General features: G+C 41.4%; 1 protein-coding gene across 1 annotated transcript in view; it reads right to left on the bottom strand.

Annotated features, from left to right (window-relative positions):
* LOC126418814 (GDP-Man:Man(3)GlcNAc(2)-PP-Dol alpha-1,2-mannosyltransferase) overlaps nucleotides 1–19,494 on the bottom strand; it is a 73,237-nt gene that overhangs the window by 21,280 nt on the left and 32,463 nt on the right. The window contains exons 6-7 of the mRNA XM_050085756.1: nucleotides 15,079–15,268; nucleotides 6,775–6,926 (exon numbers count right to left, since the gene is read on the bottom strand). Of these exons, the coding sequence (XP_049941713.1) occupies nucleotides 6,775–6,926; nucleotides 15,079–15,268 (342 nt within the window). The remainder of the gene's footprint in view (nucleotides 1–6,774; nucleotides 6,927–15,078; nucleotides 15,269–19,494) is intronic.

Genomic DNA, 19,494 nt, shown 5'->3' with positions numbered 1-19,494 from the left:
GAGGTGCTGTCAGCCCTTTTTTAATTACAGTACACAATTAGCGATGTACAATCCTACAATGTATTGCAAATCCTTTCAAGATACTAAGTATTATGCTTCATATTCCTGGATCATCTGCCAGGTTTGTTTCCTAGTAATTACACACCTATGATACACAGCTCAAAGCAGTACTCATCACGATTAATAAGCTCTTCCACTACACATATTTCCACATGTTTTTTAATAACTGAACCCCAGCAGGATCTTGTCATGGCCAAGATTTCCATGACAAAAATGTCCAGAGAATGTCCTGTGGAGATAAAGTGCTCAGTTATTGAAGATTTACTGGACTCGGAAAAGCGAGTGCTGCAATAATTTTCAACACAATTTTTGTTGATATGATATTCTGTAGACTTCAACCTTCCACAAACTTATGTCACCCTTTTGCAAACTGAGATGCCCTGTGCTTAGTAAAGGATCATCTGGTTTTTCAGACTCAGTTATTGAAGGATCTGTGGTATACATATGGTGGAAGATGATATGAATCATGATGGTGGCTTCCACCTCATAAGGTGTAGGACTCAGTCATTTTTTTAAAATTCTTACACAAAGACAAGATTTTATACCTAACGCAGCATCTAGCTATGGTTAACTATATTACTTTTACCACTCGACTTTGACTCTGCAGGCCAGCAATTAAACAGACAGTGTTAATGCAATAACACTGTAACACATGTTTCTGCGTATCTCATATGGAGCAACATCCAGGAGGACGCTAAATTCAACTGAGTGCTGTCTCACAGCTAAAACCTATGACACCATGACTGGTGAAGTTTTACAAGAAGCTCGAAATTTAAGGTGATCTAAAATACAAGATGCCTGTAATACACTCCTGGAAATTGAAATAAGAACACCGTGAATTCATTGTCCCAGGAAGGGGAAACTTTATTGACACATTCCTGGGGTCAGATACATCACATGATCACACTGACAGAACCACAGGCACATAGACACAGGCAACAGAGCATGCACAATGTCGGCACTAGTACAGTGTATATCCACCTTTCGCAGCAATGCAGGCAGCTATTCTCCCATGGAGACGATCGTAGAGATGCTGGATGTAGTCCTGTGGAACGGCTTGCCATGCCATTTCACCTGGCGCCTCAGTTGGACCAGCGTTCGTGCTGGACGTGCAGACCGCGTGAGACGACGCTTCACCCAGTCCCAAACATGCTCAATGGGGGACAGATCCGGAGATCTTGCTGGCCAGGGTAGTTGACTTACACCTTCTAGAGCACGTTTGGTGGCACGGGATACATGCGGACGTGCATTGTCCTGTTGCAACAGCAAGTTCCCTTGCCGGTCTAGGAATGGTAGAACGATGGGTTCGATGACGGTTTGGATGTACCGTGCACTATTCAGTGTCCCCTCGACGATCACCAGTGGTGTACGGCCAGTGTAGGAGATCGCTCCCCACACCATGATGCCGGGTGTTGGCCCTGTGTGCCTCGGTCGTATGCAGTCCTGATTGTGGCGCTCACCTGCACGGCGCCAAACACGCATACGACCATCATTGGCACCAAGGCAGAAGCGACTCTCATCGCTGAAGACGACACGTCTCCATTCGTCCCTCCATTCACGCCTGTCGCGACACCACTGGAGGCAGGCTGCACGATGTTGGGGCGTGAGCGGAAGACGGCCTAACGGTGTGCGGGACCGTAGCCCAGCTTCATGGAGACGGTTGCGAATGGTCCTCGCCGATACCCCAGGAGCAACAGTGTCCCTAATTTGCTGGGAAGTGGCGATGCGGTCCCCTACGGCACTGCGTAGGATCCTACGGTCTTGGCGTGCATCCGTGCGTCGCTGCGGTCCGGTCCCAGGTCGACGGGCACGTGCACCTTCCGCCGACCACTGGCGACAACATCGATGTACTGTGGAGACCTCACGCCCCACTTGTTGAGCAATTCGGCGGTATGTCCACCCGGCCTCCCGCATGCCCACTATACGCCCTCGCTCAACGTCCGTCAGCTGCACATACGGTTCACGTCCACGCTGTCGCGGCATGCTACCAGTGTTAAAGACTGCGATGGAGCTCCGTATGCCATGGCAAACTGGCTGACACTGACGGCGGCGGTGCACAAATGCTGCGCAGCTAGCGCCATTCGACGGCCAACACCGCGGTTCCTGGTGTGTCCGCTGTGCCGTGCGTGTGATCATTGCTTGTACAGCCCTCCCGCAGTGTCCGGAGCAAGTATGGTGGGTCTGACACACCGGTGTCAATGTGTTCTTTTTTCCATTTCCAGGAGTGTAGTTTGCACACTGAAACTGTCTCAGAATCTGGTGGAAAACCCAAAGAGATTCTGGTCATCCAAAAGGTACACTTGCACCAAGACACAACTGATACCTTCACAGAATGATGATAATGGTAATATTACTGACGTCAGTGCCACTAAAGCAGAGTTACTGAACGTGGTTTTCAGAAATTCTTTCACCAAAGACGACAAAGTAAATATTCCAGAATTTTAATCAAAACAACTGTCAGCAAGGATAACTTAGAAGTAGATGTCCTTGGTATAGCAAAGCAGCTTAAATCACTTAATAAAAGCAATAACTCTGGTCAAGATTACATACCAGTTAGGTTTCTTTGGAAGTATGCTGATACAATACCTCCATACTTAGGAATCATACACAACCACTCATTAGTCAAAAGATCCGTACCTAAAGACTGTAAAGTTGCACATGTCTCACCAATACTCAAGTAAGGGAACAGGAGTAATCTTCTGAATTATTATTCCAGTAGGATTTCAGAACATATACTGTGTTCAAACACTGTTTATTACCTTGAAGAAAATTATTTACTGATGAACAGTAACCACTGATTTAGAAAATATTGTTCTTGTGAAACAACTACAGTGGAACTTTGATTTTACGTTCTGTGATTTTACGTTTTTGGCAATTCTACACCACAAATTCATTGCACCTGTGAAAAACCCATAAGATCTATGTTAAAAATTCTCTGCTTTTAAGTTTATTCCTAGTAAGATTTACTTGCTTCTATGTCCTTACTTGATGTCTCACTCGACTTCGTCCCAGTTTCTTCCTATTGACATTTGATGTGACTAAATGAGTTATAAGTGACACAAAAGAGAGATGACTCTCACTGTGGGCAATGGCAGAGATAAGGGAATATTTTAGGCTAGTGCAGAAAGGGGAGACGTGAGAGAGGAAATGCTGATGCAATCAATCAGTGTTGCCAACACAACTCGCAACGTTTAGCTTCACCGGGCAATGATGATGGGGAGAGTACGTTTCACACAACTTTTTGCAGGAACCGACGCAATCATAATGTAGTGGCGCCCTGAAAATGACCAGCAACGAGGCTATCGATTTGTCTATCGCTATATGATTATTGCTCATCGTTTCACTTGCAGCAATTTAAGCTGTCCTTTAGGTTCCAGCTTAATCATACACACTGAAATCTTCACATGTTTGAAGATGAACAGAGAAGTAATTGTGACAAGAAACAATATGAATTTTATTGCTGCTCGTTTCACTCGCACAAAAGTAAGCTGCCCTCTTAGGGCACATTCGGAAATTAACAGGCATATATTTATTTCATCCTTCGTTCTCTAACCAGACAAAAATGTTTAATATCATTGAATATTGCAGAATATATTGTATTATGATCACAATAAATGTGATAACAACACTAAGTTGAAAAAAATAAATAAAATAAAAAATAAATAAATTAAAAAAATATATTGGCATGTGGCAAGTTGCAAACTTATTACATCTATCTCAGTTAACCATGACGTTATTCATCATGCTACATGTTACTCATCTGAATTTTATACTATGCATTTGTTATCATAAAATCTCTTGAAGCCTTACATCCTAATGCTTTATTAACTGACATTTAATGATAAGTGTGACGTATTTGTAATATACTTTCAATGCACCACTACTTTGAAACAGCATACTGCACTTATATGTCACACACTACAAAGCAAATGAATAATCAAAATGCACACAGTTCACACAGGGTCGTTCACCGTGCTTGCAAAAGCAGATAGTCGAAAGCTCACTAGTCATGTCACAAATGCAAAGAGTAGTAAGAAACTGCACCCACACTGCTACTGGAAACGTGTTTTTGTTGGAAACATGATTTCCTGCAGTGTATCGCACCTGTTTCTGACTTTGTTTCTTGTCTCTGTTTCTGTCCACACTGGAAGTAAATATTTCTCAGTGTATTCGCATCGTCTGCAATGCTGTCTGTTGCACTGTTTTTGTATTGTCTGCCAGACAGAAAACTCTAATATGTGCTGCTGCATTATTAATACTCGAAGTTTCATGCAAACACAATGAAAGACGTCATCGTCGCTCAATCCTATTTTATTTACTTATCGTGACTTGTGACCTGAAAGCCACAACCCTCTCTGACTGTTTCATAGCTTTACAGAATAAGGTTGCATTTATCAAAGTATTTCGTAATTGGTTTTGAAACTATGATATTATTTGATGGACAGTTTGGATAGTAGCTTGTAGTTGTTGATAAAAAGATCAGGAAAGCAATTACAACCAAACATGCTGTTATCTTAGTTTTTGTCAACAGGAGATTCATTCCAGAACCTTGAGTATTTATTTCACATTTTGAAGCAAGCTACGACAAAGACCTTATTTTGTTTTCTACACAGTCTTTCTCAGTAATCTACCAAATGTAGCAGCAGTTTTCTCCAAAGCATCTTGTTTTATAGCTGTTCTCGTACTGCTTGCTTCACATATTCCACAAGCAGCCATCAGTCTGGTACAATGATAATAACTCGACAGTCTGCTGCCTCTCTCCAAATAATGAAACGTATTTGCTAAATTTCCGTTATGCAATAAATTGTGCAAATCTAAAGGCTGTGAATTCATCAAAGTACTTAGGATTACAATTACAAATAACTCAAATTGTAACACTCAGATAGATAATGTTGTGGGGACACAAACCAAAGACAGCGATTTATTGGCAGAACACTTAGAAGATTCAACAAGTCTGCAAAAGAGACTGCCAACAATACATTTGTTATGTCGCCTTCTGGAGTACTGTTCCACAGTGAGGGATCTGCATCAGGTAGGACTGATGACAGACATAAAAAAAGTTGAAAGCAGGGCTGCTCGCTTTGCATTATTGTGACAGAAGGTGGGAGAATGCCATAGATATGATATGCGAACTGAGGTGGCAATCATTAAAACAAGGCGTTTTCATTGCGGCAGGATTTCACAATGTAATTTCTATGATATGTGAACTGAGGTGGCAATCTTTAAAACAGGACATTTTCATTGCGGCAGGATTTCACCATGTAATTTCTATCGCCAACTTTCTCCCCTGAATACGAAATATTTTGTTGGCGTCCAGCCACTTATGATCATCACAATGAAGTAAGAGTAACCGGAGCTCGTAAGCAAAGATTTAAGTATTCGTTTTTCCCATATGCTGTTCGACAGTGGAATGGCAAAGAGATAGCTTGAAGGTGACTAGATGAACCCTCTGCCAGGCACATAATTGTGACTTGCTAAGCAATCATGTAGATGTACATACAAGTGCACCAGCATGTCATTCTGTGTAAACTTAATGTGCACCAGCAATCTCCAGTGTGAAGATGGCTGCCTGATTGTCAGCTGCAATATTTCAACATCACCTGACTGGAATGCTGAAACCTTGTGAAATACTATTAGTATTGCTGACTGTCGCTCAAGGATTGATATAGCCCATTCCTTGCATGACAAGTATTTTTGAACATTATGCTCAGTGTGCAGATTGCTCTAGGTATGATTTTACATGAACCTCAGATCCAGCAATGAACTGGGGTTGGGGAAAAACCCCATCCTCTTCTTGAGTGAATTCTGTGTCTATTCACTAGTGCATGGGTTCCTATGCAATTACTCGACAGTTTACTGTGCTGGATACAATATTTCTTAGCTGATGCTAATATGAAAACCATTATCACTGATTTCTTGTGAGAGCTTTTCCAAGAAATAATCAGTACAAATGGCATAAGGGTGATACCTTAGATTTGCTATACATACATACACTGCTGCATCTCCTGCAACAGTACAGCAATCAGCAAAAATCAATACTTTGGATATGGACAAATTGAATCATTTGCAACATTAATTACTCCTTGACAGGCTCCTCAGAACATGATGAAGGAATTACTTTAAATGTGGTCTGGGTCAAATAATTATGATGGATGTCCGGACTCCTCTTATTTTTCTTATTCATTCGCTTTTCTATTTACTTTATTCAATACACTTTTCGAACTGTCAGTGCTGTTCTGTCCTCTGTTTTGGGCTTCCCCTCTCATCCACATCGGAGCCTTCTCTCTATCTGCTTGTCTGCTATTGTTATTTTTACATCAACCCTTCTCTTATCTCTACCTGTGCACACTGCCACTTCTGACCTAACCATCAAATTTCTCAGTTCCATACCACTTAATTTATATCAAGTCACATACCACATTTTTTTCTACCTTTGACTTGTCAGTAATTTCTTATGTCATTCTTAAAATGACAACTTTCCCTTTAATTATTGTGACAAAGTGTAAATTAATACTTCTTTCTCATGTCACAGTAAGTTTATTTTTTGTAGTATAAAAAATACAATTGTGCACAAAATTAATCCCTCTGCATAACAATAATAAAAAACATAACACATGTATGAAAGTAGAATTATTTGCAGTCAGTAGAACTATGACTTATGACATGCACTGGCTGAACAGATACTCTTCACAACAAACAATTAATGCAACTCACCGAGTCCCACACATCTTCTGGCACATATTGCCTAAGCTGATACATAGACCGTAGCTGCAATGGGTGATCTTTCTCAGGGCGGTACTGCGCGACAGAAACAATCTTCACAACCTTCTTGTCTGCACCACTAATTGAGACTGTATCACCACTTCCTATTAACAAATAAAAGAAAAAAAATAAAGAAAATTATAACGAAGAAATCCTCACGTACCAAGCCAACACAACACATCGATGCACTGTATACAATGTGTGCATGTGAAAGCAAGGGCTGGATATGGATCAAACATAAACTGCATCAAAGCATAATTGGAAATAAAAGTTGATATCTATGAAGGAGAATAGTAGGAGTCTTCCAAAAAGCTGGAAATGACAAGTATAAAGTATCTCTTCATACAAGAGGGCCGTAAGTGTCTTTAAGGGCACAAAAACAACTGAGGTCATAAGCACCCATACCATAACCTCAGAATGGCAAGAAGCAAAAGAAGTGAAAAGCGACTATACATTAGATCCAACCCCCGGAAGGAAAGAGCTAAAACCAAGGACTTCCCCTTGGAGAAAGGTCCATAAAATATGCTACTGAGACAGTGGTGTTCCTGAACCAAAGATTAAATGTCCTATGCCATATTGCTACAATGGATAAAAGTAAATCACAATCAACAGCCAGTGTGCCATTCACTAAAATAGCTGATAATTCAAACGGCAAACATACACTGGAGTAAACAGATAAAAATGAGCCCTGGACCAGACCAGTAAATGGCTGAGGACAATGAGCACAAAGTGGTGGGGGATCACCATGGCTAAAATGGCAGTGCCAAATACACAACCTAGCTAAAATGGTCTCTTGGCGAGAGCGCCAAGAGGAGGCTGGCCAAGCCACAGGGAGAGGTTTAATTCCCTGGAGCTTGTTCCTGCAAAAATAGGAGCAGTGTCGATGCCAAAGTGACACCAACTGCTGAAAGACAGCAACACGGAGATCATCCGAAGGAATGGAAGACCCAGCAGGCCAAGGTAGTAGAACTGCAGCTTTGGCACGAGTGTCAACAGCCCCATTTCCCGTCACACCTACGTGACTAGGATATGAACATCACGGTTGGGAAGTGAATGAAGCCCAAGATGAACACAGGCCACTGGACAAAGCCAAGGCAGCGGAGGGTTCATACCCGTCGGGAGCGTGGCAGGTAGCTTGAAGGAAACAGGAGGACGCAAACTGTCTGCATGTCGAAAGAGCTAAGACACACATTATTTGATTTACCATATGGAGATGATACCCCTTAAACACAAAATAGGGTCTGTTTACATCTGTCATATATGTATGATCTTAAGTGCTAGCACTGGTCTGACTCCACTCAGTTTCTGAACTAATGTAAATTAATAAACTTACTTGAAGATGCGCATCAAAGAACTCCTGATTGTTTTTGACGAGAATTGTTCATTTAAAAGCCTCAGTGATTTGAAGCAAATATACTTCGAAATTTTGAATTCCTCAAGCAAATTTACTTTTCACCCTGTATTTTCTACGTGCAGGATTACAAGATTTTCCAAACTAGGGGACTGATAGCCTGAAGCTTTTGGATGTCCAGCGAAGGGAATAGTTTTTAATTTGCCCACTTTTCTTTAGCAAGTGTTTGCTGAATCTAATGGTAAATGACCTCACCATCTGTTCCATATATTTAGCTGGACATACCGAGCACCTAATTTTATAAACCTACAATTTAAAAAACAAGAAAGTTAATGGATTGCTCATTATGGGAAAGAGCATACTGAAATGAGCTACCCCAGGGAGAAACAATTTGGACATTAGTTTGTTTAAGGGGAGTAGGACGTTAAACGGGCCGTCTTGGAGCAGGAGAGACACCACAGGACATTTTAATTTCCACTGTCTATACTTTTACGAATAAATTCATAAAACTTTGTCAGCATGAACAAGAAGGATTCCGGATTCACAATCATAGCAGTGGAAGTTTAAGAAAATAACAAAATAATTTTTTTTTACATGTGAAATTTCATCGTTTTTTCACTTCTATTGGCTGCGTTTGTTGCTATAGGTACACATTTCTTCGTAAGTAAGAGAGATTATTCGATGAATTTTGCACAGCATACAAAACATACTTACAGGTGTATGAAACTGTAGAAATTATTTAATTTATGAAAAAATGAATGTGCTGTTACATTTTAAACTTCATGTTTAGAAAAAAACTCAAATTTTATAGTTAATTATCTCAATTTTTACAACAGTTTTTAATAGATTTGGAAAATTCTAGAGTTTCACACACCTGTAAGTATGGTTTGTATGCTGTGCAAAATCCATCGAAGAATCTCCCTTACATATGAAGAAAAGTGTGCCTATAGCAACAAATGCAGCCAATGGTAAGTGAACAAAAGCTGAAATACAAATGTAAAAAATAGATTATTTTATTATATTTTTGAACTTCCACCACTATAAGTGTAAATCCTGAATCCTTTTTGGTCATTCTGACAAAGTTTTATGAATTTATTTTTAAAAGTATAGAAAGCGGAAATTAAAAATTCCTGTGGTGTCTCTCCTGCTCCAAGTATTCCCGTTTGATGTCCTACCCCCCTTAAATAACTTTGCTAAATTATAAGAAAAGGGGGGGGGGGTAGGGGTGGCCCAGGTTTGCAAGGTATTTTTGTGTTTAGAATGTAACCAGAGCACTAACGATGGGCTGCATCCATTTCTCTAAGCTATGTAACGCACAAAGATTATTTCTCTCTTAGAGGTGCTCACCTCCCACAATTACTTTTCACTGAACAACACTATTTACAAACAAGGTAATGGTTTGGCGGTGTGGAATTGCCTTTCCATGTTCCTGGCTGACATCTTTGTGAATCGCATAGAATCTGAGTTTTTCAAATGGGAGTCCCCTTTTCACAAGTAGATCACCCTATATAAAAGATATCAACATATTTTCATTATCTTCAAGAGTAATGAAGGCAACATAAACCACCTCAATGCAGTGTTTAACTGTCTACATCCAAAACTAACTTTTATGCATTAAGTCATGAACTCTGAGGGGATCTTAAACTATTTAGATCTTTATTTGCAACTCATGGACAATAGAATTTCCTTCAATATCTTTAGGAAACCTTGCACCAGTGTGTCCGCTACACATTCAACCTGCAATCATCTGAGGCGCTACAAGCTTAGTTATTTTCAAGCTGCTGTTGTAAGAATTTGTGAGCTTCCCCTTTCTGAGAACACTATTAGGAAAGAATGGAACAATTTTTGTTATGTAGCTCAGACAAATGGATACATCCCACCATTGGTGCACTGGCTTAATTTCGAATGCAAAAGTGCCTTGCAAACCCGGGCCGCTCCTCCTCCCCCCAACTTGTGATGTATGTGAGGTTACATAAGGTGCAATTCTGTGTTTAGGCCCATTTTCTTGAAAGTTAGCAAAGTTATTTAAACAGACTAATATTCAAATTGTTTTTCTTGAAATAGCTCGATTCAGTATGCTCTCCCCTATAATTAGCACCCCATTAATCATTATTTTTTAAATCAGGGCTTTATAAAATTAGGTGCTCAGAACGTCCATCTGAATCAGACAGAAGGAGAGATCATTTACCAATGAAAAAAGAGCAAATTAAAAACTATTTCCCTTCACTGAACATATAAAAGCTTCAGACTATCAGTCTCTTAGTTTGGAAAATCTTATAATCCTGCACATAGAAAATAAGCGAAAATTAAATTTGCTCGAAAAATTCAAAATTTCGAAACATATTCACATCAAATCGCTGAGGCTTTTAAATGAACTGTTATCGTTAAAAAATCAAGCATTTTTCAATGCTTTGATTCACATCTACAAATTAGTTTATGAATTTATATTAGTTCAGAAACTGAGCATTCTTCCCAATTATTTACATAGCCCTCCATAGTTAGAAACCGTAGTTTTACCACCTGGCGAGCTTCCCAGTACTATGATGCCTTAGGCCTTAGTTTTTGTCTAGTCAGACCATTGCTACCACATAAGGTTGTGCATATATGATAGGTGTAAGCACATCCTATTGTGTGTTTAAGGGTTGTTGTCTCCAAATGGTAAATCAAATAACGTGTGTCTTAGCTCTCTTGACATGCAGACAGTTTGCTTCCTCCTGTTGTATAAAGATACAGTTTATATATTTTAACAGTATTGTTTTCCTCCTGTAGATTATTTTTATGCTGTTGACAGAACCTCTATTTTAAAAAAGTCACATTTGATGTTCCCATATGAGACTTCTCTTTCATTACCATTATTGGCTTATGGTGGGTTACCACATTACTGCAAACCTTCACAAGGTAGGCTTTTGCCTGTTTCTCTTTTATGGTTATTGGTAATACTCTTGTATAAGCCATAATGTTGTTCTTATTTTAGGTGCAGACTGCGGCTATCAGCAATGTTCTGTATTTTTCTGTTATATATGCACTTGGCCCATACTCTGCTGGATGTAATTTTATGTGTTTGAGATCATTTCACAAGATGATTATTCGCCCGTAGTTCGGTAAGTGTTAAATTTTATGCTTCATACTATGGGAGTGTGTTCCCTCTCTCGTTACAGCTGCCCCCCACCCCCTCCCCAACCCACAGAATTTTTGTATACGACCACTATATTTGTTCTGGGTTTTTTAATTTTCGATTTGTTCTGGGTTTTGTAATTTTCATAGATTGTCTAAAGATGCCTTTCAATACAGGCAAAACACATCATAAATGAAGAACTAATACATCCATCTTTATTGCAACCATGACTGAATTCTCTTATATGCTTTGAAGTGTGTTTACGCACTATGCCATTTTCATGGCATTTCCATTACTGTAATGATCTGAATTTAGTCACTATAAACGGCAGATGACAAAACTATGCTTGTGAAGGATACTGCTGACACGACCAACATTTCAACCTGCACTGGAAATTTATTAAATGAACAGCTTGTTTTTAATGTGTGCATTTGCTTGTCTCATATCATCTCTAATATTCTGCAAAATTTTGACATATCCGGACTACCAGCCATGACTGTGAGAAAAAAAATACAAATTTTTGTAATGGTATTATTCCATGGAGCTACGTACCGTTATTATGAGACACGTAGAAATCAAATGTACTAACATTAATTAGACTGAGGTGACAAAGAAGTCATGGGATAACAATATGCAATACAGATGGCAATAGTATGGCGTACCCAAGGTATAAAAGGGAAGTGCAGTGACAGAGCTGTCATTTGTACTCCGATGATTCATGTGGAAAGGCTTCCAAAGTGATTATGGCCACACGCTGGGAATTAACAGACTTTGAACTCTGAATGGCAGTTGGAGCTTGATACACAGGACATTTCATTTCAGAAATCGTTAGGGAACTGAGTATTCTGTGATCCCTAGTGTCAAGAGTGTGCTGAGAATACAAAACTTCAGGCATTACCACTAACTATGGACAAAATGGTGGCCAACGGCCCTCGATTATGAATAAGAGCAGTGGCGCTTGTGTAGAACTGTTAGTGCTAACACACAAACAACACTGCTAAAGAAGTAAGCTTTCAGCCAAAAGTTGCAAAAAAAGACTGTGGGTACGTTGGTGGTACAGAAGGCTATGTAGTCCTTGAATGGGAACAGGGATGGGGATAGGGCAATGACTAATGAAGGTTGAGATTATGGGGGTTATAAGAACATAGGATATATTGAAGGGAGAGTTCCCATCCGTACATTTCAGAAACTGGTGTTGGTTGGAAGGCCCCAGATGGCGCAGACTGTGAAGCAGTCACTGAAGTGAAGAACGTTGTGTTGGGCAGTGTGCTCAGCATCTGGTCGGTCCAGCTGTTTCTTAGCCACATTTTGTTGATGCCATTCATGCGGACAGACAGCTTCTTGGTTGTCATGTCCATGCAGAACACATACAGTGGTTACAGCTCAGCTTTCAGATCACATGGTGCTTTCACAGTTAGCCCTGCCTTTGATTGGACAGGTGATGGCTGTGACTGGACTGCAGTAGATGGTGCTGGTAAAATGTCTAGGTCTGTTGCAGGGGTATGAGCCATGAGGCAAGGGGTCGGGAGCAGGAGTGGAGTATGGATTGAAAAGGCTGTGTAGATTTGGTGGGTAGCACAATACTACTGTGGAAGGGGCTGGCCAAGGATAATAAGTAGGATATTTGACATTTCAGGGCATGGCAAAAGGTAGTAATAACCCTGGTGGAAAATTTGATTCAGCATCAACCAGGACTGGAGCAACTGAATCAAGATGATAGTGCACCTTTGTGACCGGACAGTGGGAATGTGGGACAGAGTAGGTGGCTGGAGAGATAAGGCAGGGGAGATCTGTTTCTGTACTACGATGGCATGGTAGTTTCAGTCGGTCAAAGCCTTAGCGTGACCCCTAGCATGTTTAGGGAGGGACAGTTGACGGGGATGGGAGGCTAGGCTGTATGAAAGGGACTTCTGTGGAATGAATGGCAGTTATTAATGTAGAGGTATTGCTGGTAGTCGATAGAACTGCTATGGATGGAGATACGGACGCAGCCACCTTTGAGATTGAGGTCAACATCGAGGAAGGTGGCTTGTTGTGTTGAGGATGACAAGGTGAAGCGAATGGAGGGGAAGCTGTTGAGGTTCTGGAGGAATGTGGATAGAGCATCTTCACCCTCCATCCAGACCATGAAGATGTCAGCAATGAATTTGAAACAGTTAAGGAGTTTGGGATTCTGGATGGACTGGGTGGTCACGAAGTATTTCTCTAGATGGCCCACGGACAGGTTGGCATAGGATGGTGCCACACAGGTGCTCTTTGCATTACCATAGATTTGTTTGCAGGTGATGCCTTCGGAGGTGAAGTAATTGTGCATGAGGATATAACTGGCCATGGTGACCAGGAAGGAGGTTTTAGGTTTGGAATCCATCAGGCGCTAGGCATTTGGAATGGCTACGAAGTCTTTAACGACGTATTTCTTGAATAAAAGTCTCTCGGTGTAATGCCGCGTCAATTCAGGATAAAACTCCCAAGCTTTCGACCACTACCTCCATGGTTGTCATCAGAGCAGGGCACCATGTGCTAAAGGAACGGAAGAAACTGGAGAGCTGGTGGAGGAAATAGAGGCATCACTTATCCCATGAAAGGCAGGGCTACCTGCAAAAGCAGTCATGTGCTCCACTATGCACCACATCATCAGCAATGATGGCAGGCATATCGAACATATCACACCCTAAATCCAAATATCTGTAGTGATGTTTACATGTTGAATACAGTGTGTGCATGATGTAGTTTGTAACTAATTTACATTTTTCTCATATAGTTCAATAACTGTCACCCTTTATGAAGATAAATCATTTGCAGCAACCACATAAGGAATACCAACTACAATGCTGTGATACATATAGTAATTGATGGTTCGTATAGCAAAAGTAATGTTTGTAATGCTGTGACTTTAAATATACTGTCAATCATGTAAAAACATACAAGTAGTACCATTTCGTGTACAACTTTTAACAAAAATATTGGGTAATTATAATGTGTTACACATTGAGTAGTCATAAGATATGAAAACATATTGGGAAAATTCGGATAGTGAGAGGAGAGGAGAGGAGAGGAGAGGAGAGGAGAGGAGAGGAGAGGAGAGGAGAGGAGAGGAGAGGAGAGGAGAGGAGAGGAAGACCTATGAGAAAAGAGAATGGATGAGAGTCCACAGATTTATGAACTAAACTAGCAAAACAGTTGCGAAGTAGTGAGAAGCAAATTTTAGATGTGACAGTGGAAGAGAGGGGGCACGAAGTACGGTCACAGAAAGGGTGGAGTTGGGATAAATGAAGACTGCAATCAGAACTGTAGGATGTGTTAGAAAACTGTGAAATTATGAGACAGAATTACTGGTCAGTACTTATCCTCATGAGATAAAATTTTAGTATTGCCAACACACACACACACACACACACACACACACACACACACACACACACACACACACAGAAGTACAAACAGTATCATACCCTTTTGAACTAATGGTTCCTTCCTCCAGAAGGAGAGAATGATAGGTTGGAGAAGGTTAAAAAGTAGCTGCCATAACCAAAATTGCTTCACTCTGCTCCTGGAGCTGACACAAAGCCTGATAGAAATTCAGTCAACGAGGGAGTGGCAGTGCCATCATCACGAAAGAGAAAAATATTTCAGAAAACTTGTAGGATGCCAGAATGTAGTTCATAAAATTTGCTGTCTAGCGCTTCTAATAACAGAAAGCCTCATACACCAATCATCATGTTACTTTTGTTATTGAGAAATTTTAAATGTCTCTTCTAGTATAAAAGTATATTTGCAACTGTGGTATTACCATCTAATGAACTAGGAATTCCTGCATCTCTGTCATTGTCAATTGGAATATTCTTTAGATCCTCCACATCACATGGTGGGTAAACTCTGTGTGTTCGCAAAGGACACTGCCAGAGTTCGTTGATGTGTTCTTCTGTCCAACTTGAATTTACCATCACTATTTCTGCTGAGCGTCCAGCTGCACCGTACACCTGTTGACGTCAGTTCCAGTTGAAACAAGTATTAAGAAATTAGAAAAAGCTTTGACCAAAAGATTAGTATTTAAAAGCAATTACACAGTAATTCTTTTATGACATTATTGGAAACACAATAAAACATCACAACATTAAAAATAGCAACATTGCTCTAGTCTCAATCCACACCAATATTAGAGTCCCAAATATTTGCATAAAAGCAAACAATCAGTTATTACATCTTTCTAATTATTGTAGTACCTCTTCCTTGTATATTTTTCTGTTATAGTGACAATATTATATTAGCATCTTTGGAGGTTGTTACTTTCGTATCAATGTGACAAATAGGACACAACAGCACACATAAAAATTCAGGTTATGCACACAATGGAAAATTACTGAGCAGAAGCACACGATGAAATACTTTCCTATCATTTGGTTGTTCTTGATCTAACAAATCTGTTACTAACTGAGCTAGGGTGGTGTCAACTTATCCTTATAATGCCAGAATATTTAACTTTATCACAGCACAGTCCTTTATGGCGCAGACAGTATTCACAAAAAATTACAAATAAAAGGTAATCATTTTAAAAAAAAATACTGAGATTCCGCTGAAAATATACCATTTTCCGTCATTGACATGCACTCACAGAAATTCTGGAGAGTCGGCACCCATGGGTGTATATACACTCCTGGAAATTGAAATAAGAACACCGTGAATTCATTGTCCCAGGAAGGGGAAACTTTATTGACACATTCCTGGGGTCAGATACATCACATGATCACACTGACAGAACCACAGGCACATAGACACAGGCAACAGAGCATGCACAATGCCGGCACTAGTACAGTGTATATCCACCTTTCGCAGCAATGCAGGCTGCTATTCTCCCATGGAGACGATCGTAGAGATGCTGGATGTAGTCCTGTGGAACGGCTTGCCATGCCATTTCCACCTGGCGCCTCAGTTGGACCAGCGTTCGTGCTGGACGTGCAGACCGCGTGAGACGACGCTTCATCCAGTCTCAAACATGCTCAATGGGGGACAGATCCGGAGATCTTGCTGGCCAGGGTAGTTGACTTACACCTTCTAGAGCACGTTGGGTGACACGGGATACATGCGGACGTGGATTGTCCTGTTGGAACAGCAAGTTCCCTTGCCGGTCTAGGAATGGTAGAACGATGGGTTCGATGACGGTTTGGATGTACCGTGCACTATTCAGTGTCCCCTCGACGATCACCAGTGGTGTACGGCCAGTGTAGGAGATCGCTCCCCACACCATGATGCCGGGTGTTGGCCCTGTGTGCCTCGGTCGTATGCAGTCCTGATTGTGGCGCTCACCTGCACGGTGCCAAACACGCATACGACCATCATTGGCACCAAGGCAGAAGCGACTCTTATCGCTGAAGACGACACGTCTCCATTCGTCCCTCCATTCACGCCTGTCGCGACACCACTGGAGGCGGGCTGCACGATGTTGGGGCGTGAGCGGAAGACGGCCTAACGGTGTGCGGGACCGTAGCCCAGCTTCATGGAGACGGTTGCGAATGGTCCTCGCCGATACCCCAGGAGCAACAGTGTCCCTAATTTGCTGGGAAGTGGCGGTGCGGTCCCCTACGGCACTGCGTAGGATCCTACGGTCTTGGCGTGCATCCGTGCGTCGCTGCGGTCCGATCCCAGGTCGACGGGCACGTGCGCCTTCCGCCGACCACTGGCGACAACATCGATGTACTGTGGAGACCTCACGCCCCACGTGTTGAGCAATTCGGCGGTACGTCCACCCGGCCTCCCGCATGCCCACTATACGCCCTCGCTCAAAGTCCGTCAACTGCACATACGGTTCACGTACACGCTGTCGCGGCATGCTACCAGTGTTAAAGAATGCGATGTAGCTCCGTATTCCATGGCAAACTAGCTGACACTGACGGCGGCGGTGCACAAATGCTGCGCAGCTAGCGCCATTCGACGGCCAACACCGCGGTTCCTGGTGTGTCCGCTGTGCCGTGCGTGTGATCATTGCTTGTACAGCCCTCTCGCAGTGTCCGGAGCAAGTATGGTGGGTCTGACACACCGGTGTCAATGTGTTCTTTTTTCCATTTCCAGGAGTGTAGATTCCATACACTATCATATACACAAAAGACCAGCAAGTGTTTTTATGCTGAACTTTGCAAGACCATAGTCATGTGTGAACTGTCAGCTTGCCCTTCAAACAAAAATATCCTGGTACACACACTCCCTGTGATTTGACAGTACATAGATTAGTATCGAAATTTTGAAAGACTGGATCCCCATTACAGAAACAAAGGTCTAGAGTCCATGAGAAGAACTCTCAGAAAAATTTTAGCACTTCTGATGGGTTAGCAGCATCTGCTCACAAACCTGCTCACATATTCAAACTTAAACCTTACAAAGTAGCAACAGCAGGAATTCAAATAACATTGCTCAGCATCACTATTGCTATTGGCTACTGAAGTCTAACCTTGATGAGGAGGCCGATCCTGGAATGTTGTTCTTTTTTTGATGAAGTATGACCGCATTTCTCTGCGGTTCAAGAACTCGCAAAACAGTCAATCTCGGAGGTCTGAAAATCCTTCTGAATTACACCAGGATCCTCTGCACAGTATGAATATGGGTGCGTGGAATACGAATTACGGGACAAATTTTTCCCCAGGAAACTGTAACTTCTAATAGCTATGCAAACAACCTTTTTTCAAAGAAATAGCAAGTAGCACCAAGACCTAAGGCTATGTCACACAGGTCAGTGCAAGAGCAGACACCGCCAATGTACGGTAGTATTGTTGGGTGTCTGTTAACAGGGTGGTTGATCTATGCATTTTTTTTTTTTTTTTTTTTGAGGAATGTTAAAATAAAAGACATATACAAACAACCGTCATACCCCTGAATAGCTAGAAAACAAATGTTCAGCATCCAATTTCAAGAACTTTGGCAGCCCAAGTTGTGATTTTGAGAATTTCTGCAGCTTAAGTTCGACAACTGTCAACGTTTTCACAAAGTGTCTCTTGACACAGAAGGAGATTATTTTGTGCGCATACTCTAAATAAACATAAGCATAATTCTGTCGCATTGCATCTTGGTTAATGATCTTCTCATGAAAGATGCACTGAGTCATCACGTGGCAGCTGCTGAGAGAACTAGCCAGAGCAAGCCAATGAGAACCGTGGCATGCACTTGCACCACACATGAAATTCACTGTATTATGAGCTTTGGCACTGCACTGGTAAAAATAAAAATGTTTCTCAGTTTCATAACTGAGAAAATGTGTTTTAGACACACACACACACACACACACACACACACACACACACACAAAAAGAACCATCGGGCTTTGTCCATTGATCAACGGAAGCGTGTCGGCTCTTTGGCTGAATCACATTTTTGCTACACTAGGTCGATGGTAATCTCCACAAACGCTGTCACTGAGGTGAATGGGGCTCAAAACATGTAGTGCAGCATGGACACAAGTTGGTGGGAGCAGTATTATGCAACGGGAGCCGTTCTTCTGAGCTGGCATGAGAACAGTGGTAGTAATCAAAGACAAACTGACAACTGTGAACCACCTGCATCCCTTCATGCTTCATGTTTTTCCTGATGGCAATGTCTTCTTTTAGCAGTATAACTATATCTGTCTAGGAGCCTGAACCGTGTTACAGTGGTTTGAAGAGCATTACCATGAATTCATCTTGATGTCTTTGTGATAAAATTCACCTGATGCAAATGCTATGGAACCCATTTGGTTCACTATCGGGCACCATCACGGTGTGTATAAATCATCAGCCCATTATTTACACAAATTACATGACCTGTGTGCATACACAGGGTGTATACGGGAACAAGAAAAGAAAATTCCCAGATTTTTCCCGGTTAAAAACACACTTTCTCCCGGATGAAAACACACTTTTTCCATGTAATTAAGTGACAGTATATTATCCCTCGGAATTGTAAAACTTTTCAATCCTTTGAACGGTTATGTTTTTATACACGGGCATAGAATTTCCCGGTACTTTAGAAAACGAAACTTATGGAAGAAAACTCCTTTTGGAAAGATTTTTGATGTGCAGCAACATGTACACTGCATATTTTCGTATTACGAAAGTATAAATTCGAATTCCACTAAACACCGCATGTTACTTTCTGAAACATTGTGATCGAGATTCCGATGCGCTTTTGTAAGCCAGTCCTAGCTCTTGTCACGTGATCCCGCCAGGCGATGACAGCGGATATT

Source organism: Schistocerca serialis, chromosome 9, assembly GCF_023864345.2.
Source record: "Schistocerca serialis cubense isolate TAMUIC-IGC-003099 chromosome 9, iqSchSeri2.2, whole genome shotgun sequence".
NCBI lineage: Eukaryota > Metazoa > Arthropoda > Insecta > Orthoptera > Acrididae > Schistocerca > Schistocerca serialis.
The sequence above is the reverse complement of the archived record's forward strand: the minus strand, read 5'-3'. Positions and strand labels throughout refer to the sequence as shown.